This window comes from Aedes albopictus, chromosome 3 (genome assembly GCF_035046485.1).
Source record: "Aedes albopictus strain Foshan chromosome 3, AalbF5, whole genome shotgun sequence".
NCBI classification, from domain to species: domain Eukaryota; kingdom Metazoa; phylum Arthropoda; class Insecta; order Diptera; family Culicidae; genus Aedes; species Aedes albopictus.
This window is the reverse complement of record NC_085138.1, coordinates 144,920,700-144,943,578: the sequence shown is the minus strand read 5'-3', so window position 1 is coordinate 144,943,578 and position 22,879 is coordinate 144,920,700. Positions and strand designations below refer to the sequence as shown.

Below are 22,879 nucleotides of genomic sequence, written 5' to 3'. Positions count from 1 at the left end.
TATGAGGAAATACATGGAATATTAAAAAAAAAATAACCCTAAAGGAATGCGTGGATTATTTTCTGAAAATAAACCCTGGAAGATTTTCTAAAGGAATTCATGCAGCAGCTTTGAAAGGAATTCACGAAGGACTTTGTGCATCTGTTCTTGGAGACATGTATGAAGCAATCTCTAGGGGAGTTTCTAAAACAATCACTGGAGTGATTTCTGAGGGAATCATTGTTAGAACTGCTGCACTATTGAACCCTGGAAAAATTTCTGAGCGTATTGCTGGCGGAATTGGAAGAGGGTTTCTGTACAAATCCCATGAAGGAATTACTGAGGAATCCATGGAGAAACTTGGAGAGTAGTATCTGAAGTTCTTAATAAAACTCTGGAGAAAATGGAGAAATTGCATGGAAGAATTCTGAGGCCTTTCCAAAGAAATACCACAAGGTATCTCAGATGGCATCCGTGAGGAAAATTTTCAAAAGAATCTATAAAAGTTACCTAAAAAATTTCTGCAGGATTCTATGGAAAACTTTCAAATGGCATCCAAGAAGAAAATACTAGAGGAATTTCCAAAGGAATATCTGGACAAACTTTTAAAGAAAGCTTTGAAGACAATCTATAAACAAACTTCAACAGATTTGTTCAAAAAAACCCTTAAAGAAATTTATGAAAGATTTGCAATGTTTTATTTTTTAGACGAATTTGATTTGATACTTGCTAGAAGAATCACTGGAGAAATTTCTGAAGCAACTTTAACCCTCGAGCGATCGCGCTATTGTATTTTGTACAACACGTTGAAAAAATCTCGTTTTATGTATTCAGCATTGGCGTGGTGCTGGCGGTGGTAACCAACCGCGCGAGTTACGGAAGGTTAAAAAGAATCCACGGAAGATTTTTCAAGGAGTTTCTGAGGAGAAATTTCTGAAAGAATCCCTGAAGGAATCCTCAGAAGATTTTCTGAAGAAAAAGATTTCCCAGAGGAATCCATGGACAAATTTCTGTATGAGTTCTCAGAAGAATTTCTGAAGGAATTCTAGAAAAAAAATCATTTAGAGGAGATGAAAGATTTTCTGAAAGAATCCCTGAAGGATTTTGAAAAGAGGAATACATTGAGTGAGGAAAATCAATGGACGTTTTCAAAAGGAATTTTTGGAGGATTCTCTAGAAGAGTTTGTGGAGAAATTTATTTCTATAGCAATCCATGAAAGATTGATTTTAAAAAATCTCTAGAAATTTGTCAAAGAACTCCTGAAAAAAAATGTGAATGAATCGCTGGAGATTTTAAGTGTTCCAACTGAATTGCTGAGAGATTTTTTGGAAGAATCGCTGGAGGAATTTCCGAAAGAATCGCAACATTTTACGCTATTTCAAATTTTTCGTTTTACCTTTTTACACATTCACTCTTCGTGGCCGTCTGCTTCAATCCGTCTAAGAACATAAAAGATAAACACTTCGTTCTCGAACCCTTCAGCGTTGTACGTATCTGCCTTATTAGTATCGCCGGAGAACTATGCTTTGACACTATCTTTTCACAGAATCGCACGGAGAATTATTATCAGGGCCGGATTTACACATGTGGGGACCCAGGGCCACATTGTTGTTGGAGTCTTTTATATAGAGAATGCAGGGGGTGGCCAAAATGTTTGGTATATTCAACTTTTTATTTCTCCCACAAAAAAGTTTAACATTCTGTAACTTTTCATAGATTGTATAAAAAATTCTCAAATTTTGACTGTTTGTCAACCTATTATATTTGCATCATTGGTACAAATTTGAGCTTGATTGGGTAATCTTTCACGAAGTTAAAACCGTTCTGGTAAAACACTATTTTTTAGGCAACCAATTTTTGAACTGTCGTATCTCGGAAACCAGCGAACCGAATTGATTGAAATTTTGAACGTTTATCAACAATATATAAAGGCTTCACAAGTTATTGAAACATAGGCACTTTTTGAACGTTTAAAAAGTTATCACGGATTGACACTTTTTGGATCCTTCTCCTAAAAATGTATTTTTTTACATCAATATCATCATATTTTAGTTATAATATCCAAAGATTTTCTACTTCTGTTCTCAAGATATCTTCAATAAGATGCATTAAAACCTAATTGGATAAAAGAAAGAACACTTTAAGTAATTTTTTTATGGTATTGTCAATTTGAGTTATTTTTCTATTTATGGGTGAAAATGTCAAACCGGTATAACTTTTTTCGTCGTATGAAAATATTACATTCTATAAAGTCGTATCAAGTAATAATATATTGTTGATAAACGTTCTGACGTTTTGACCATCCCCTGTACATAGAGAATTATTTTTGCCAATGTAACTTGGAAATACACAGCTAGAAAAAATCATGTAATTTTAGGTGTCCTGAACCTGACATATTCGAGCATCGTCAAGGGCAGAAATTTAGAGGTCCAAACATGTAAATTCACATATTTGAGGGCACCACAAAATCACACTTTTTTGTTCTCAGCGTCTAGCAATCGCTAGAACCGATGCGACAGATAAAACATATAAAAGCAACGCATGGATTCGAACTCAGCTCCGGTGATTGAGAGGCGTATCACTTACCTCTCGGCTATTCCACCAAGTTAGAAGGCGGCTGATTTTACGTTTCTGGTGAAATAGATTTGTTGACATTTTATACGATGCGCGTTAAATTGTGCCCAGTATCTCATTCAGTCTTGAAAATGTTAACGTTCTTCAATAATTCCGTCACGTGTAAATTTCAGATTTTTTAAGTGTGTAATTTAAATACTTTATTGATCATTTTACAAATATAATCATCAAGGTTTTTTTATGTCATTGTGGAAGAATTTCAATCTAGAACAATAAGCAGTGCTAGGAAACATGTTGATATTCACTAAATGTATTCATAACGAATTTGAAATTCCGACGTAAAAACAATGGTAATTAAAGTTTAAATAAAGTAACAATGCTTTTCACGAGTATATTCACAGCATGATCCCAGTTTTAGTAGAAATTCTTGCCAGAGTTCACAGGGAAACTGCAAGAAGGATTTCTAGCTGATTTTTTTTTAATAATTTTCAGTAAAATTTATAGTGTAATCGGTTATGTCGCTTTTGCAAAACCCAAAGACAATTTCTAATGGATCCCTGCTGCAATCTCTGAAGAAGTTGCTGGTTGATCAACATAAAAAATGAACACTTAACAAAAACTTGTTCTAGCGCGACTGCTAGGGTAGGTTTACAAAACTCTTAAATCAAAAAGGAAATTCTAATAGAAAATGCTGAAGAAATTTTGGAGAGAATCCATGACAAGCTCCCGAAAGAATTTCCGACTTAAGGACAGACTTGTTAGAATCCCAATATGGCCGCCACAATGGCCGGCTTTGGCACCTACTCACGATTTTGAGGGCACAAATCCCTTCGTAAACAAAACCAGTGCACCTCAGCTTCTTATTTTAAGCTTATTACAAGTGAGCAAGAACAGAATAATAAAATGTATTGTTGTTTGAAGCTTGCTTCTTGAGATTTGTGCGTCTGAAGTTTTGATGCACTGTTGAACCGGGATTTCAAGACGTTTGTCCTCCGGATATTTTTTGGCCAAGTTCTCCACTTTTTTTCTGGAACTTTCTCAATCTATGGATTTAATCAGGAGTTCACGATGGATTCAACCTTATTTCAATAAGCCAATTTCTCAACTCAAAAAAATCGGACTTAAACTCTTCAAAATAATCTGCTAGATTTCCTAAAAAAATGTTTCTTTAGTTTTGGTGTTTTCCGATTCGAGTAAGTCGTAAGCGTTTTAAGTAAAATTAGACTTAAGAATCCCAAAAATACTTCTTCCAAAAATTAAAAAAATCTTCAAAAAGTTTTCAAAAACTTTTGACAGAATAAAATACAAACAAATTCAACAGGAACTGTTTGACTCTGAAATTGATAGTTTAGTAATTCTTCTAGAATTCGGTCAAAGATTTTCTTCAGAATATTCGATAGTTTTTCTTAAGGAATTGCAGAAAAAATGTTAATAAATTTTGGAGGCAAAATTTGAAAGTTCATGAACAGCTGTACAAATAAAAACAGACTTCCTCAGAATAATCACAACATATCGCATATATCTTGCCAGTAGACAACAAGTTGAATTCTTGTTATAAATACACTAGTTTACAAAATAAAACGAAAGTCGTGAGCTTCTGTCATCGACCAAAATTTTTGAAGCACAATTTAGCGCTGATTTCGAAACCGCGCTTCAAAAAATTTTTAGTAGAGCAGTTTTTCAGTTTTAGCTCAATATCGAGTTTTACAATTTTTTAAAATATGGAATTTACTAAAATTCAAATATCTTGCGTTTTGTTTAACCAATTTCAAACCTTTTCCCGTAAATTAAAAGCTGAATACAATAACATTCGATCATCTGAATGCAAGTTTTGTGTCAGATTGATGAAATTCAAGATATTGACGAGTTTTTGGGACAATCTTCTTAAATTTTAGCAAAATTTCCACAAATATTTGAAGAAAGGTTTTTTTTTCAATAACAAAAAAAAAACAACCTAAAAATTCTTTCTCAACGTTTATTTGACATTTCATATGCAGGCGAGTCACAGTAAAAAATTCAGCTCAATCGGAGCATTTATTACGCAGAATGAGATGTATGAAGTTAGCGACTTTGCTTAAAAACAGAACAAAAATCGATTTCAAATCATCATCCCCCAAGTAACAATTTCTATGCCTTCTGCTCTTAGACATTATTTATGAAGGTTTTGTCATGGATTTGGTAAGCCCTTTTAGGTTTAATGAAGATGTTCATGTAGTAAGCAGCTTTAACAACAAAAGCAACTTTAAAACAGTTTGTAGATATCTAGAAGTCCTAGGAATAAAAGCGATTATCTTGCTTTTTTGATAAGCAATAATGTCATTGTAAACGAACTGTTAAGTACGTCTTAAAACTTCATCATAAAACTATTTTCGAAGCCGTGTGCACGTCTTAAAATATCGGTCTTAAAACCTGATGAATTGCATAAAGTCATAATAAATCAATCTTAAATCCTTTCGGAATTTCCAGTGGATGCATTAAAACTAACTTAAGAAGGTTCCTGTAATACGATCTTCTCTTGAACATACGAGAAGATAATCAATTATGCAAAACTTGGGGTCATTATTATTGAAGCATACGCGATTGGAAAACCTCGGGTGGGCTTAAATTTTCTGGCTAGGAGATCAAACCAGTTTTCTTCACTAGAGTTCGATTGCAATCGGGGTTTTCGAAGCAGCTGATGGGTGGGTATTGCATCGTTTGTTCTGGGTCTGGCACTACAATTGTGTATAAAAATGACTATCGCGCCCAGCCGCAGTCGGCGTAAGATAAAATAATACAATAAACTCACCCACCAAGCACTCAAACAGCCTAAAAACACGAAACACCACCAGAAAACTCACGAAAATACCAAATTTTTTGGTTGGATACATTTTTGACGGCTGTCGGCCAAGCGAAGTGTTCTTAAGAGCATGCAGTCCGAGCCGACACTTCCCTAAAGCTTAACAGTGTTTGTGTAGCGCACATAATTATGCGTTAAGAATAAGTAGGTGTTTGCTAGTCATTGCATCGTATTCATAAAGAACAACAACTCCAGAACATGTTCCTTTCATACTAACTGATCTTAAACCATCTTAAACAAAACCAGGAGGATTTAACTTGACGGCATCCATATTTTTCATTACGATGATCAATTCTGGCTTGCCAAGTGTGTACGCCATGTTGATGTTTGGACTGTAAATTGAATTCATGGTTTTGCACGAGGAATTAAAATGATTATTATTTATATGCCAAAAACCTCAAAATGCGCACCGAGGCGCACCGCCTTTTTTTAGAAACAGTTCATTGCATTTCACGGTAAATTTTTTTTGGCATAGATTTTTTTTTTTTGCCACAGCAACAGGGTTTACATCGTGAAAATTTGCAAAAAAAGAAACATAATGGGCATGAATGAATGATATAATTTTCGTTCTTGCATTATAAAATATTTGCAATTTACTGCCAATTTATGTGATGATTTTATTTTCAGATTCAGTTTGATTCTTTGGTTTTAATCCTTCTTTTAGAATGTTGTACGAACTCCAAAACGGCATGTTGTTCTTCTTGCGACCTACACAACAAATCTTATCTATGTTGTATAGTATACTACAAGAATATGTCACAAAACCAAGTAGCATACATAACGTTTTAAGGGTTGGTTTTAACAACCTCCTGTAGGGTGGGCCCTTTTGGGTTTTAATGGGCTTTATTACGGGTTTATTAGAGCTGTTAGGATTTCTAAGCTTTAAAATTAGTTTTAATTGTTTGGTTGTAACAACAGCTTGTAAGCAATGAGAAAACTAGAAATGTTACTTGGGTCTTGTATGGAAAGTCGAAAAAATTCCGCTCTACTGTAATTTTTTTGAACTCAGGGCATGATTCTACACCAAAAATGATCATCAGCTTACCGAGTTCAAAATGCTGTAAACTAGTGATATCAAATCAAGAGAAGTTTCTCGCACTATTTGTTTCTCCTGCTTCTCTTTTTGTCGTGAAGTAAAATATTGTGGGGGCCACTGAAATATGGAGCCATTCTTTAAGAATGAATGAAGCTGCAAAAGTGGTTATTACACATGGCGGGTACTAGGCACAGCCTTTATTAACAGTAGCGTAAGATCTTTGCATATCATTCCGACCCATGCATTCTTGTACTTCAACAATCACCCGAGGCATGCACATTAACCATCACACCAGGTCCACTCCGAACTACTAGGTTTTGTACAATTCTCAAATTCCTTTAGCGGGTTCTCGAAAGCTTTGGTGCTCATTTCATGAATCACTCGAATCAGCCCTATCATTTTCCAATGAAACATGGCATAATCCTTCCGAAGCATTTATTATTGATTTTATTATTTATTATGATTTGATAGTTCACCTCTCCCAGGCCCCGCGCGGCACGAGATCATCCGAATCTTCTCCATTTGTCTTTCACCCAATTGCCGGACCATGCATTGCATTGCCAGATGCAGAGCAATCGAAGGCCCTTTCAGCCACGCGGATCGAACCTCGATCGATCGGTTGTTGCTGCCGGCTGGTTGCACGAAATGCGTTGCTCTTCAGCACCGGATTAAGATAAGTCTTTCGGATATAAAAGCCGCCCCACCGAAAGACAAGAGACAAGCTCACGCACCCGCACTACGGTGCCGCGGCGTGAGGCTTCGAACGACGATCGTCATGGGAATATCGCTCTTGGTTGGTCGGCGGCGGCAGCCGGGAGCCTTAATCCGGTTCCACCGACGGAGCTCAGTTGTGTGCCTCGGAGCCCGTGGTCATCTTCGAAGACGAAGCCGTGTAATCGCTCCGAGCAGGTGATCGGAGAGCTGCGTGTTCGAACTCGATCGGTTTCGGGCGCTCCTCCTTCTCCTCCCGGAGCACTCGACCCGTTGCTCCGGATAACGCGTTAAAGTCAATAAATAAATATTTGTTTTTATCTTTAAATACCTGATAGTCATAAATTTCCCTTTGGCTGTTCCCTTTTAAAAAGCCATAAAGTTCTAACGAGAATAAACGCTTCTTATTTCTTCTGGGGGCGCCTTACCTCTGGGGTTTCTTTTCGGGTGGAACGATCCTCTGCTGGCCAGAAGATGTATGGAAACTGGTTCATTAGAGTGTTATGACATCATGGGGTGTTAGTTTCATCAATCTTGAACTGATGACGGCAAATGCGATGAAACGAATTTTTTTTAGTTTATTTTTAATTTAATGAATCAAATAACTGATATTTTTACAATATACAGAAGAGTTTGCCGTTTGAGCAGCTTGATTCACCACCAGTACTGTTGCTACACCATTGCGAGATATGTTACCTATGTATGTATAAAAAAAAACATACAGAGCATTTCCAGACCAAAACACGAAAAAAAATCGTAAAAACCTAATTTTCTTTTTTTTTTAAATTGTAGCTTGGAAAAGGTTTGTTGGATTGAAATAATTTCTTCAAAGATTTATCTTAGATGGATATTTTTGGCGCTGGTTTTGAACAGGATAAATCTACGTAGGAATCACAGCAAACTTAGGACCTATTCAAATCGAATGCCTGATTTGAAGCACTTAAAAAACACACTAAGAGTAATGCTCATCGCAGATCAATATGAGATGCCATATATTATATATTATATTACAGAAAATTTCCAAATTGTTGTCAGTTGGAAATCAGTGACAGGCAATTATGACTGATTTCCAGTATTTCTCTTAAAAAAAACATTAGAAAGTTTCTGGAAATCATTTTTGGTTAATGTCTTGATTTTTTTTATTCGTATTAAGGCCATTACAAATGTTTATTTCACTTTTTGTCCCACCACTCTTAGGCTGGTCGAGGGGGGGGGATAAAAATAATAAAGCATTAAATCTGAAAAATATTAAAAACTCATCGGATTTGTTAAAGAGTTTTTGACAAGACCCGATATTTTAATAAATATTTTTTTGCCTGCCCCCTCAAAATGCAAAATCCGGCCAAAATTTTTTGAAGGGGGGGGGGGGGGAGACAAAAAGTTAAAATTAAATTTGTATCAGCCTAATTCTACTGAAGGAAAATTCAACAAAAATGTCCAGTGGAAATCCGAGGAGGACACTAAAGGGGCTATTAGACTGTTTGTCATGATGACAAATATTTGTCATTGTAGCCCGACATTCATCCGAGGTTGCCATGATTCACGTTGTGTTGGTCATTTGTTGGGCTTGTTTGGCCAAATATTTGTCATGTCTAATGGGACCTTAAGTATCGTAACCTTCCCTTGTAAGTGGAATTGTTGGTTCAATTCCTGGAGCAGATCCTGAATACATTTCTTAAATTTTGTTTGTGGAAATTCCTGTTAGTGCCAAATTGCTAATGTGGTATATCAAAATATGTCGTATGCAAACAAACCCATTCAAATGACGTTTGCAGCAGGTATTACGCAACTCTCCTCACGCAGCACCAGGTGCATAAACTTGTTTCCACCTAATTGTATCACGACCCATATTTAATACATCCACTTTCTTATCAGTGTCTCCCCCAGCCGGAACAAAAGTCTTATCATTCGGAATGCAATGATACCTACCACCATACAGCGCATCGGTTCGAATCTTGCCAAAAAACCCAAACAAACATTACTTATGTGGGTTATCTCATGTCTTCCTGTACGTTAGCGCACTGTCTGCCCGATCACGTGTTTGCTGTGGTGTGGATGTGGACATTTCTTGTCCTGATCACACCTCCAAAAGTCTTATTCGCGTCCCGGTTTTTAACGGAGATAACACTTGAAAAAATGTGCGTGACTCAAGCCTACCGGTTGTCTACGGCGCTTATCAGGCGTTGAACCGGTACCTACGTATCAACGTTGCGTGGCGCAGCATTCTTTCATGTGAACTTCCGTCCCACACATTCGACTTCGACTTTTATAGGTTGACAGAGCTTATCTTGTTGAAATCGCGTTATTTTTGCGATAAATACTGCCCGAGAAGGGTGCTATCGAAAGCTGCATCTGCAATGATCGGAGATTACCAAGTTGCAGTGTGGTTTTATAACTGGTGAACCAAAACACGATGTTTGCGATTTTTTAAATGATAATGACTTAATCTGGTGAACATGGATAACATTTTGTACTTAACGCTAACCGCGTCCATTGTAGATTGGCTTATTGCGTGAGAAGTGTTTAATGAAAGGTGATACTGAATCTTTATTGTGTAGGGTATCGCGCCACTTGGGCGGTGGCTTCTATATTCGTCTGTTTTCCACTATAACTCAGTTAATTTTGAACCAATTGACTTGAAATGTTGTACATGAATAGATACTATATCTATCTCACCACATTCCAAAAGTTGTGTCAGTTGGTTTAAATTTGACTGAGTTGTAGTGGAAAACAGACGAATATAGAAGCCACCGCCCAAGTGGCGCGATTCCCTATTTCAATGGTTTTCTCTCGGGACCCACGGCTTAATAACCCTTCCGTAGGAAGAATTCATTTTTTGTGAGTAAGCTCACGTTCAGAGTTGTTGACTCATTTGATACGGTGCGTATCAGCTTTAAGCTGGAAGAATTGTGCATATCTGTGATAGTAATTTTAGGTTGTATTTAATTCAATTAGATTTATGTGAGGCTTACAGTGATAGCTAATTGTAAATTCTGCTGAATACTGCTGAATACAGCTATACTGCATTGTTTACCTTTGGCATACGGTTTTGATAGTTGGTGTACTGAGCCTCAGTAAAATCGATTACCGAAGCTACTGAAATAGTTCTGCTGTTATATTTTCGTCGAAAAAGTACTGAACAGGCAATTCAGGATTGAGTGTGTAGTTTAACATTTTAGATGTATGGGATAAATTAGGCGCGTTCCTAAGCTTTAACACAACTTTTTTACCACTGATCGGTTGGAAAATTATTAGCAAAGTTACGACTACTCTCTTTTTCTCTCATTGAACTCCTTTTTTTCTCTCATTGACTTCTCGCCTACTTTTGACATTTTGAAGATTGCAAGGATAGTTCCGCAGTGCTGCCAGCAACAACGAGAATAACTCCAATGATCAGACTCCGGAAAAATCTCGGTGCATTTGTGAAAAAATTCCGAAAAGAAGTCCGGAAGAAACTCCAGTATGGAGAAAAATGGTCCATATAGACAATGCAGCAAACGCACGGGTGTTCAAAACAACCATTCCAAGGGTGAAGATTCCCGGTTGGTGCAAGAATTTTTCGTAAGTAAATTTTATTGATTTCCTTTGGACTAGTGTATCTTCGTGCCTACCATACGATATACACATGCAAAATGATCATTGGCAGAGTAAGCACTCAGTTAATAACTGTGGCAGTGCTCGTAGAACACAGAACTGAGAAGCAGGCTTTGTCCCAGTGGGATCGTTATTCCAAGAAGCAGAAACTCGGAGAAGAATTTTGAAAGCAATAACGGGAGAGTCACAGGATAAAATCCCAGAGAAATTCAGGGAACACTCTTGGACATGTCGTTAAAATTTCTTAAAAGAACCTCGGATATGGAATCGGATGACATTCCGGCAGGAACTTTTGAATTAATCTCGGAAAACCTAAAAAAAAACACCCGGCAGGAATTTCTAGAGATATTCCGGCAAATACTCTGGAAGAATTCTCGGTACGATCTACTGTAAACATCTCGGAACACACTCCAAAAGAATTTTACGAACATCTTTGGAGGACTCTAGTAGAAATCCCAGAATCACTAGAAACAATTCTGAAAGATTTCCGAGTAAAGGAATATTGGAAAACCTCCTGAAGGAAATCCTTGACAAAACCCGCGAGCAACTTTTTTTAGGAATTTCAGAAAAATCATGAAAGTTCAGAAGAACTGATGCAGAAGTTTTTGGAGGAACTTCTGCAGAAGTTCTAGGAAAATCTTTTTTTAAACAATCTCGTTCTTTCTGCTTTTGTTCGGATGTTCTACACCGATTTTTGCTGCAACTGCTATTTTACAAGCTGCAACTCAGTGTTTTCCTCTCTGTCCTTTACAGGAAGAAGACAGAATGCCGGCAATGTATAAACCTTAAACAGATCCAAATAAACAAAAAGGGACTTGCCACAAATGTTCAGTAATTAGACGCAGTGGCTTAATTGGCCCAACAGCAGGGTAGGGAAAAAATTCAAATAAACTTATTAGCAATACATTTCCGCGTGTCCTCCCAAGCGGGGTGACATCGGGAATATTTCTGATTTGCAACTAAAACATGCCGTGTGACGTATCAATCTTCATGATTTCGAGAGAATGGGGCAGAACAAATTGACTGAAGTATGCATCAACTGATGTGACCACTCCGCAATATTTGGAACAGGCTCCTCGGGGGCCTCCCAAACACAATAACACACAAAATAATCACTTTTATACATTTGGCAAAACAGCGATTCGCCCCAAGCCCCCTTCCCTCCTTCACAGCTCAAAGTTGTTCGCATAGCAGGTTCGCTCGACATTGAGGCTCAGGGGCAAAATACACTGTAGTCACGCGTATGGAGACAGATCTCGCAAGTAATCTTGGCAGAAAGTTCGGGAAAACTTCTTGAAAAATCCTTTGAGAAACTTATGGAAAATCCCAAGAGGAACTCATTGAGAAAACGAGATAGAAACTACCGGTAAATCTACGGGAAACACCCAGCATGAATTCTTGGGGGAATTCTCCAAAGGCTCGTGTTATTCCATGATAAAATTACTGGAGATATTTCTAGAGGAATTTCAGCAGGAATTTGAGATAGATTTCTTGTAAAATCCCTGAACAAAGACTTGATGTCAAACAATAGAGTTCTTGTGGTTACAAATTTTGCTTCATAGTTTTCCCTGGTGGGTAAAAATAATAATTGAAATATTTTTGTCCTTATTCTAAAGATATGTACAGCCATCTCAATTTAAAAGCTTTCTGCTCAAAAATCCTTACAACACATGATTCGATTGGGATTGCGAAGAATATGATCGACTTTCCGCAAAAAATACTTAAAAATTACGATCGGACCCGTAATTTATGTCCATCCTATGTACCATAGTGGCACGTAAAAGATGTGCCGGGAATTGAATTCAGAGTGTGCCCAAAATTGACGTGGACTTGGCGAAAACAGAATTCGAGGGACAATTATTCAATCTTTTTGTTTTAGGGAAATTGTAGGTTTTTCACAATTTTTCTTTACATGATATGGAAGCTAATTTATAAATAAGTAATTGATATCAAATTGGTCATGAGAAATCAAGCGAGTTGCAAGAATAAACTCGATCATTATTGGTCGGTGCTTAGCTGGACGGGAATTGGATAGAAACCCTATATGTATTTTCCATGCAGCACTACATGCTAAAGCTTAAAACATTTAACACATCTCTGTATAGCTGGGGTGAAATGGGTTAAGAAAACAGCTAAGATCAGAGGAAAGTGTGTGTCCTCAAAACCGACATTCCCACAGAGCATCGAAAGTAAATCGACACACTTGACTGCATTATCCAAACAACTTTTTAAGCCGACCTCGCGGGGCCGGGTGCACCTTTGAGTGACAAATTCCTGCGCTAGCAGGTCCTCTCATACCACGCAGTCAATCTCCCACGTTAACGAGAGTCTAATCCGCCTAATTAAAACGGTTGACAGCTAGGAATCAATCTTGTTCCTGCAGGCAGGCAGGCACCCACCTAATGGTATAGTATGACTGTTGCTGCTGCTTCAGCAGCCCAACCAGCTGTGATGATCCCGTCAATGAAACAACAACAAGCTACTCGTTCACTCTCAGAAGAATCGCTTCTTGTCGAGCATTCGACTGGGTTTTCATTATCTTGGCTCACAAAGACAAAATGTTGTTGCGATAATTTGAATTTGAATTTAACTTCTGAGAGATGACAATTATTAATGTCCTCTACCTCTACAAAGTTTTATCCTTGATCATCTTCTCAGAAGATTCTTCTGTAGTCTACCTTCTTCCCTTCTTCTTCTTGGCGTCCCAACTGGGATGAAGCCTTTCCCTCAGCTTAGTGTTCCATGAGCAGTTCCACAGTTCCAGATTGAGTTGAAATAAGGGCGAAAGTAACATGATCGATTTTTCTTCATCGACTCTCTCTTCTGCAAATTAAAGTGACAAGTTGCAAGTATGGTTGCACTAGCGATGCAATCTAGCGTCAAAGTGTGAAAAAGTTCAATTGAATTTGCATCTTGTCTTTTTAATTTGCAGAAGAGAGAGTCGATGAAGAGAAATCAATCATGTTACTTGTGCCCTTATTTTCATAAAAAAGACAATTCACACCGTCTTCAGCCAGAGGCTGCACAGACTGAACACATTACTTACACAAGACACAAACAACACAGAACACCCAGTGGTGAATTTTACGTTTGACGAAAAGTTTCCACCGACTGGAGCGGGAATCGAACCCACACTCCGAGGCTTACGATACGCTTAGACGACTGCCGCCGGTAACCGCACGGCCACGAAGCCCACAATTTTCAATTCAATCTAGAGTTATTAACTGAGAGCTTCCTCTGACAAAGATTATTTTGCAAGCGTAAAGCGTGTGACAGGCACGAAGATACTCTCACGGTGTGTTGAAACAGGATTATTATCGCACTTTCATGAACCTAAAATATTTTTTCGTTATAAGTTAGCCTTAGCTGTATATATTAAGATTCTGGAGGTTAAAAAATCTTCCATCGGGGAAAATTAAAATAAATTCGATTTTAGTAGTTTACCACTTTTCCCATATGATATGGTATTACGCAAATCTGATGAACCTAAACTCCGCTAGAAAAAGTCCCCATTTCTATTCATAAATTTGAAACCATTTAGAGAGAAACGAATGTAAAAGTCTTGACAACGAGTTTAAATTTGTTTGGCGTTCGTTTCATGTGTCCAGCCCACCACAGTCTGCCGAAAGTCAATTAAAAAAGTCTACATTTCTTCCATTTAATGGAGGTAAACGAATACTTCTCATTAGTGCGACTCATACATTTGAGGAAACGCCATACACCTGTGGCTCGTACCATTTGCAGCACCCTTGATGTGCTAATTTTCCTGAAATGGCGGGTATTTGTTGCACATACTTTGCATGTCAAACCACATCCACATGCATATTTGCCAAAAAGTATTAGTCGACTATACTGAGCGTGCATGTCTCATTTGTCTCATTTCTGCCTCTGAACTGTTGAGGGCTTTTGTCCATATCAAAGTTTAAAATTTTAAAAGCTTTTTTTCCTTGTTTCTTCTAAAATGATACCTTTAAGGTTCAGTGGGCTGTTGAGTCTCAAATAACAAAAAGTTGACGTGAAATACATAAGATTGGCGTTGAATGTGGCATTGTCATATTATGTTGATGCATTCAAAAATGATTATTCAACATTTGGTTTAAAATAAGGCACACTGGGCCAAGGAGGTGACACACAAATTATGTCACGCAAAAATCGACCTTTTTCAAACCCCCCCCTCCCCCCTATGTCACATTTTTTTGTATTGGACCTCATAATTTTTTGTATGAGTCGTCACGTTCTGCAAAACCCCCCCTTCCCCCTATGAGCGTGACGTAATTTGTGTACGGCCCCAAGTTAAAACGGGTGGGGTAAGAAGAAACACCGGGTTAACGTGATATTATCTAGTCATGATTAGCAATTTGAATGTCATAACAATTTTTTTTAATCAAACAATCGTTTGGTCAAGGATAATTATACAAATTGTATTGAAATCTTTTTCAAAACATCACAAGTTTTTATTAAGAATTTACCGAATGCAACGCATGCTTAATGTATGTCAATGTGAATGACATCTTATAGTATAAGCCTAAAATATATTGGAAACATATCAATTTGCAAGTAATCTGATGAATTTAAATAGTGGTAGTCTCGTGCAGTGTTTTTTTTTTTTTCTATGTTCGTCTGGGTTATCTGTAGTTTTATTTTATAAGACTCTTTGGTCTTGATAAAGACTTCATGCATTTTAATGGTTTCAATGTTATGACTGCATAAAATAAAGTTTCTTTCATAAATAAAGTTTCTTTTTCTCAAGAAAAATCCCTTTATTTTTGCAAAGTGAGTTTGAAAACAGATTCAGTATGGGGAGAAATGTCACTTGTCCTTGCACAGTGTGATAAAAACGAATTAAAAAGTCACCCGTACACTCGATACCTTCCATCCATATTCTATTTAGCAATCTAAATCTATCCAATGATTCCGAAATGAAGCATAAAATAAATAATAAAAGTTCTCAATAAGTTGTATTGAAACTTCAAATTGCGCCAATCTTTATTTTATGACATTCCCAGAACATTGATGTCTTCTTAATATTGTTCGACATTTTCAATTTTCATTTTGTCTGTAGATTTAGTTAAATTTGTTCTCAGCATAAACAACAATTGACATATTTAAAACTAAGTAAAAAAGAAAATAGAGTTAAGGACTGTTCCTTTTAATTGCACTACGATTTTGCATTCTTTGATAGATATTTCAACCTCAACTGTTAGATCATCTTCAGTGTCTCGTACTTAATCCGATATTCTGTTTACGTACATGTATTCCGCTAACATGCCCAGATTCATCATCATTAAATCTAAAACTGTTTCAAAGTAAGTGATTACGTATGCTTACTTTAAAGTACGTGTATCAAGGGCGTGTGCCGAAAGGGTAATCAAAAGCTATTCTCTAAGGGCCGATTTCTTCACCCTGGCTTAGGCGTTAAGCCAGGTTTAACTATATGGGTAAGCCTGGCTTACGAGTTAAGCCGAGGTGAAGAAACCGGCCCTAAGGGCTGATTTCTTCACCTCGGATTAACCGGTAAACCAAGCTTATCCATATAGTTAAACCTGGGTTAACGCTTAAGCTAGGGTGAAAAAATCGACCCTATGCCAACATGCAAACAAAAGTATTCATAGGATGAATTGTCACTTGTTAGTAAAACATCGAGTCCTGCAAAATCAGAGCACAATATACATAAAAGTTCTTATTATATTCGAAGAGTTATAAGTATTTCTGCTAAACTAGCTCAAAACAAGTAAATTTACAGTTAACATGAATGTTAAAAAATACGCGTGATTAAGTCACCATATTTGTTTAATGATATCCCAATCGAAGCATCTTTCCTGGCCGTGTGATCGTCGTTTAGGTGCATCGTTACATGGTTTGGCATGCAAAGTATGTGCAACTAATACCCACCATTACAGGTAAATTAGCACATGAGGAGTATGTGCTGCAAATGGTATGAGTCACAGGTGTATGGCGCTTCCTCAAATGATGAGTCGCACTAATGGGAAGTATTTGTTTACCTCCATTACAAATATCTATGTGCCAGACAAATGGAAGGAATGTAGGCTCTTATGATTTATGACTTTCGGCAGACTGTAGTGGGCTGGACACATGAAACGAACGCCAAACAAATTTAAACTCGTTGTCAAGACTTTTACATTCGTTTCTCTCTAAATGGTTTCAAATTTATGAATAGAAATGGGGACTTTTTCTAGCGGAGTTTAGGTTCATCAGATTTGCGTAATACCATATCATATGGGAAAAGTGGTAAACTACTAAAATCGAATTTATTTTAATTTTCCCCGATGAAAGATTTTTTAACCTCCAGAATCTTAATATATACAGCTAAGGCTAACTTATAACGAAAAAATATTTTAGGTTCATGAAAGTGCGATAATAATCCTGTTTCAACACACCGTGACTCTATGACCAAGGAAGTCAAGGAAAGTTCCATTACGAAAATTCCTTGGACTGATTGGGAATCGAACCCGTCACACTCAACATGGTCATTCTGAATACCCGTGCGTATTGTGTATTTTACGGCTATATTCAACATGCTGCCACACCATTCGGTGGTGTGGTGATAAGCTCGAATGTGGACTCCTCCGCCAGGAGAGACGAAAAGGAAACCAAAGCCGAACCGAAAGGAAAAATCTCGTTTTCTGTGTATCGGTTGAATAATCGTTTCAATTTTTCACTTGTCAAAACTATCCATTGCGTTCGCGGTTTGTGGCTTCATCTTGTCTACAATACGGACGGATCGGACGAGCTGTGTAGGTATTCCTGAATGAATCCCTCTCCCAGAGAGCATCGAAAGGAACGAATCATCACCACCGCAGGGATGAATGGGAATGCACGAGGGAGGGGAGGTGGAAGGAACAGGACTTGTTTTCGCGTTGATTGCCACCACTAGCAACGCAGCCACCAGGCCAGCATTCGATAAGTGAGATGTTGACGGTGTCAGACAGCCGTGCTGCCGCCTTCCAAGAGGAGAAGGCCCAGTCTAACTAATCATGTCGAAAGGAGGAGAAAGAACCAGTTGATGATGATGTTGCTGTCAGGTTGCTTCGGAATTGAAACGGAAACAGCGCGGTGCGAAAGCGAAGGGATTTTAGTGGGAACGAGCATTGTCGATGAGAACTTTCGAAGGATTCCTTCTGGAACGTTAAGGCTCAAGCATTCGTCATCATTTTTCGGAAAATAAAAAGCAGTTTTCTCGCTGCAAATCAAAACAAGGATCATGAAAATATATTCACTGCATTGTATTCCTCATGTGGAGTACAGTGAATATATTTTCATAGCAAAAACTTTTGTTTTGAACGAAAAAACTGCTTTCAAATGTTTGATGATGACGATGATTTCAATGACGAAAAGTTCAACGTTAAGCCAGTACAGTAAGTTGATAACTAAACATTGAATACTACATCCATATTTGTCTACTTTGTTGCTTTAATGGTTATTTATGTAGGAAGTTGCAAATTATGTTTTTAAAACTATTTATTAAACACGGCAAGCCTATGGAGTTATCTCAACACTGCTAAAGAACGTTTTCTACGTTTAACGTTGAACCATTCGTCATTGAAATCATCGTCATCATCAAACCTTTGAAAGTAGTTTTTTTCGTTCAAATCAATCATTTTCGCAACGAAAATGAATTCATCGTATTCCACATGAGAAATAGAATACAGTGAATACATTTTCGTGCACATTGTTTTGATTTACAGCGATAAAACTGCTTTTCTATTTCCGAAAAATGATGACGGATGCTTGAGCCTTAATGAATGACATTTTCTCTAAAATTTGATCATGTTCTAATCGACGGTAAATTCTTCTCCCTCTGTAACATACTGCAGTGCGAGTATGAATTCGAATCACTATCTAGTCGTTGTAAGCATGCGCTCAAAAATTTCGGTGGCGAACGGCTCAACATCGAGCGGCTGCGAAACGTAGAAGTGGCTCAAGACTACGTGCAGCAGCTAGCAGTTGCCCTACCAACGGAAGTGCAGCTTAGCGCAGCTACACTTGAAGATGGCTAGAGGGACATCCGAGTAGGTGGGAGCTCAGGATTTAGGACCTAGGAGCGAACCATATACGCACGTCAGTGTGGACTACAACCTTTGGCACCGGGAGGTGACCGAGCACCGGGAAATACGATTTGCTCAAGCGGAGCAAGCCTAGGCGTGGCGGGGGACCTGCAGTGGGCTCTGCTGGTCCTCTTCAGAAATTCCACACATCCGGAAGCAAGCTCTGTACAAGCGACATGACACCGCTTCCAAAGTGTCACAGCCCAGCTAGGAGTGCCTCGGGCACATCAGGAACGATGCCAGTAAGTTCCTTATTATGGTATACTGGTCATGCTTAGTAATTGGCTTTGAGATGGTACACGCTTAGGTAACTACGCACCAGTGAGCTGATGGTGACGGCTTTCTATCCTTTTTGTAAGGTCGGGTGACACTGACTTGAAACGGTGGATAGGCGCAAGTGGAGCAAGCGCGAAATGCGGTACAGCGCCTGAGGAAGCACAGATGACTGGTGCAGACCTCACGCGGGCGCTAAACCGCAATAGAAGTGGACTACCTAAGATGTTGGTAGTGACCGAGCAGCTGGATTAGCGGTCGAAGCAACATCAGCAAGGACCTGAAGCAGGACCTTCTGAAGTTGCGCAACACAACACAAACGGACAGCTTCCTCTTTGCGGGTAACGCGACTATGCAGCATGAGACCATGCAGCTCGCCGGGGCCGTAGCGGAACGCTCAAGCCGCCCTACGACCCAAGCTGCACGGACGAAGCCTGCCAAAAGGTCGCGGCCCAAGAAGCGCCCGGCAGAAATGGGTGCGAAATCAAAGCGAGAGGAAAAGGGTGCAGCCAGCGCGAGCAACCAGGCTGCCAAAACGGTTGCGAAACGCGCAAGGGGCACGGAAACCAAGCCCCAGCAAGCCAATCCCAAGAAGAGAGGCAGCCAACCAGACCAAGGGAAGGATAACCCTTGGATTACGGTTGAAAAGAGAAAGAAGTTGAGAAAAAGGAAACCAGTCCGCAAGCGCGGAAGGAGCGACGCGCTGGTCATCAAAGCCGAGGCGGACACATACGCCGAGGTGCTGAAGGCCATGCGGGGCGAAAATCGTCTCTCACCGCTGGGTGCGGATGTAAAAAGCATCCGACGCACCAGGACTGGAGAGATGATGGTAGTGCTGAAGAAGGATGCGGCCGAGAAAGGTGCATCCTACAAGGCACTAGCCCAAGAAGTACTTGGAGAAAAAGTACAGGTAAGAGCTCTAACAGCGGAGGCAACTCCTCAGTGTAAAAACCTGGATGAAATCGCCTGCGCAGAGGAGCTCGTAGTCATACTTAAACAGCAGTGCGAGATAGATGTACCAAGTGCATCAATCCACCTGGGGGCTGTCCATTAATTACGTAAGGGAAATTTTACGATTTTTCAACACCCCCACCCCCCTTGTAAGATTTTTTGTATGAGAACCCAAATATTTTTGTATGGCGCGTAAGATTCCTCAAACCCCCCCTCCCCCCATAAACCCTTACGTAATTAATGGACAGCCCCCTGCGAAAGGGCCCGGCTGGTACGCAGAATGCCACGTTCAAGCTCCCCGTAGGGGAGGCGAACAAGGCGATAGCAGTCGGCAACGTTAAGTTAGCTTGGTCAGTGTGCCCGCTCAGCATACACGAGCCACCGCTGGCGTGCTTCAAGTGCTTCGAGCAAGGTCTTAAGTCCTGGGCATGCAAAGGCCCTGATCGGAGTAAACTCTGCAGGAAGTGCGGAGTAGAAGGCCATTTCGTCAGGGAGTGCAACTCGGCACAAAAAGGCCTGATTTGCATGGCGAACAAGGGCCACATGACGGACGGGCCTAAATACCCAGGCACGCGAGGAGGTCGAAGTGTTGAAAGATAATGCAGGTTACACAATTAAACCTGAAACCACTGTGAAGCTGCGCAGCAGTTGCTGTGGCAGTCAGTTTCGGAGTCTAGTACAGACATCGCCCTGCTAGCTGACCTGTGTAGCGGATAAGGCTAAGCTAGCGGCGATCTATACAACCGGTCGTTTGCCGATCCAGGAAATAATTTCCAGGTCGCACGAGGGCTTCGCAATAGCGAAGATAAATGGAGTGTACTACTGTAGTTGTTATGCCCCACCCAGGTGGCCGATAGACCAGTTCTCAGCAATGCTGAATGCGTTAACAAACGCGCTAGTAGGGTTGAGTCCCTTGGTCATCGACGGAGACTTCAACGCCTGGGCGATAGAGTGGGGAAGCCGATCGACTAACACGAGCGGCTGGGCACTACTCGAAGCCATGGCAAGGCTGAATGTGGATGTCGCGAACGTAGGTGAAAAAATGTTCTACAATAGGAACGGTGCAGAGTCCATTATTGACGTGACCTTCTGGAGCCCGGGTTTAAACCCTAGCTTAGACTGGAGGGTCGACGATGGGTACACGCACATTGACCACATGGCGGTACGATATAGGGTGGAACATGGTGGAAGGAGGACACAGCCGAAGGTCATAGACAACCATCGAGGATGCACAGATAAAAATAATGAGATTTACACGTCATGTAAACTTCATTTAAGTCATGTAAACTTAGTGTTCTGATGGTTTACATGATATATCATGTAAATTTGTGTTATATGTCATGTAAACTCTCAGAGTCATGCTGAATTACATGACATATAATGGAAGTTTACATGATATTTCATGAACTTTACATGATATGTCATGTAAACTTCTATGATATCCCACGCTCCAATCATGTGCATCATATGTCACAGAATGTTACACTCTTTTTTCGATCTGTGTGGCTGACTCCGCGCTTCGATAAGGCGTCATTCGTCAAAAGGTTTCTTATGGAGCCTAACACCGACGATCTGTCCAATGAAGATTTAGTCGGATCTCTAAGCCGTGCATGCGATGACGCGATGCCTAGGCGTGCGCTACCCAGAAATGAACGGAAACCGGTATACTGGTGGTGTCCTGAAATCGCAGAGCTCAGAGCGTCCTGCCTAAGAGCGAGGAGGAGGATGCAAAGAGCTCGTACCGATGAGGGTAGAGCGGAAAGAGGTGAGCCCTATAGGGCGGCTAAACTGGCACTGAGCAAAGAGATTAGAACACGAAAACGAGCGTGTTTCGAGAATCTCTACCAGGCAGCCAACACGACACCCTGGGGTGATGCCTACAGGGTACTCACGGCCAAAACGAAAGGACCGTCTGTGCCCCCGAAACGCTCACCCGTGATGCTCCAGAGGATCGTAGAAACGCTCATGTCCCACGTCCCACGCCACGATATAAGACCATGGGCTGCCATCCCCCTGGCCGAATAGACCAGGGGGAGGTAGCCCCAGTGACGAACGATGAGCTCATTGTAATTGCGAAGTCGCTCAAGTTGAACAAGGCTTCGGGTCCGGATGGTAGCCATCAAGCGACGGTAGCCATCTAGTCGGCCATCAAGGCATGCCCTGATATGTTCAGAATGGCTATGCAGATGTGCCTGGACAGAGGCGAATTTCCGGAGAGGTGGAAAAGGCAAAGATTGGTGATGTTGCCTAAACACGGGAAGCCTCCCGTCTACCCGTCGGCAAACAGACCTATCTGCCTACTGGACACCTCCGGGAAACTGTTGGAACGAATCATTCGGTCGAGGCTAATGGTCTATACCGAGAAACCAGATGACTCTGGGCTCTCGGATAACCAGTTTGGCTTCCGTAAAGGTCGATCGACGGTGGACGCTATTAAGGCCGTAACGGAAACGGCTGAGATAGCGATCCAGCATAAACGTAGAGGAATTCGTTACTGCGCGGTAGTCACGTTGGATGTGAAGAATGCGTTCAATAGCGTCAGTTGGGCAGCCATTGCATGCGCCATCCAACACCAAGGAGTCACGGATAGTTTACGCCGTATACTGGAGAGCTATTTCCAGGATAGGGTGCTACTCTATGACACGGATGAGGGCGAAAAGAGATACAGCATCACCGCGGGAGTACCACCAGGGTCAATTCTGGGTCCGGTACTATGGAACGCGGCGTACGATGGCGTAATGAGGCTCACACTTCCACCGGGCGTAAAGCTGGTCGACTTTGCTGATGACATTACCCTCACGGTATACGGCGAGTCGATAGAGGAAGTGGAACTGACAGCGGCGCATGCAATTGGC

At 40.2% G+C, this 22,879-nt stretch overlaps 1 protein-coding gene across 1 annotated transcript in view; it reads left to right on the top strand.

Moving 5' to 3' along the window:
• LOC109423983 (uncharacterized) overlaps positions 1-22,049 on the top strand; it is a 40,818-nt gene extending 18,769 nt beyond the window's left edge. Inside the window, exons 4-5 of the mRNA XM_062842987.1 lie at positions 19,320-19,812; positions 21,873-22,049. Of these exons, the coding sequence (XP_062698971.1) occupies positions 19,320-19,812; positions 21,873-22,049 (670 nt within the window). The remainder of the gene's footprint in view (positions 1-19,319; positions 19,813-21,872) is intronic.
• Positions 22,050-22,879: the final 830 nt, after the last annotated feature.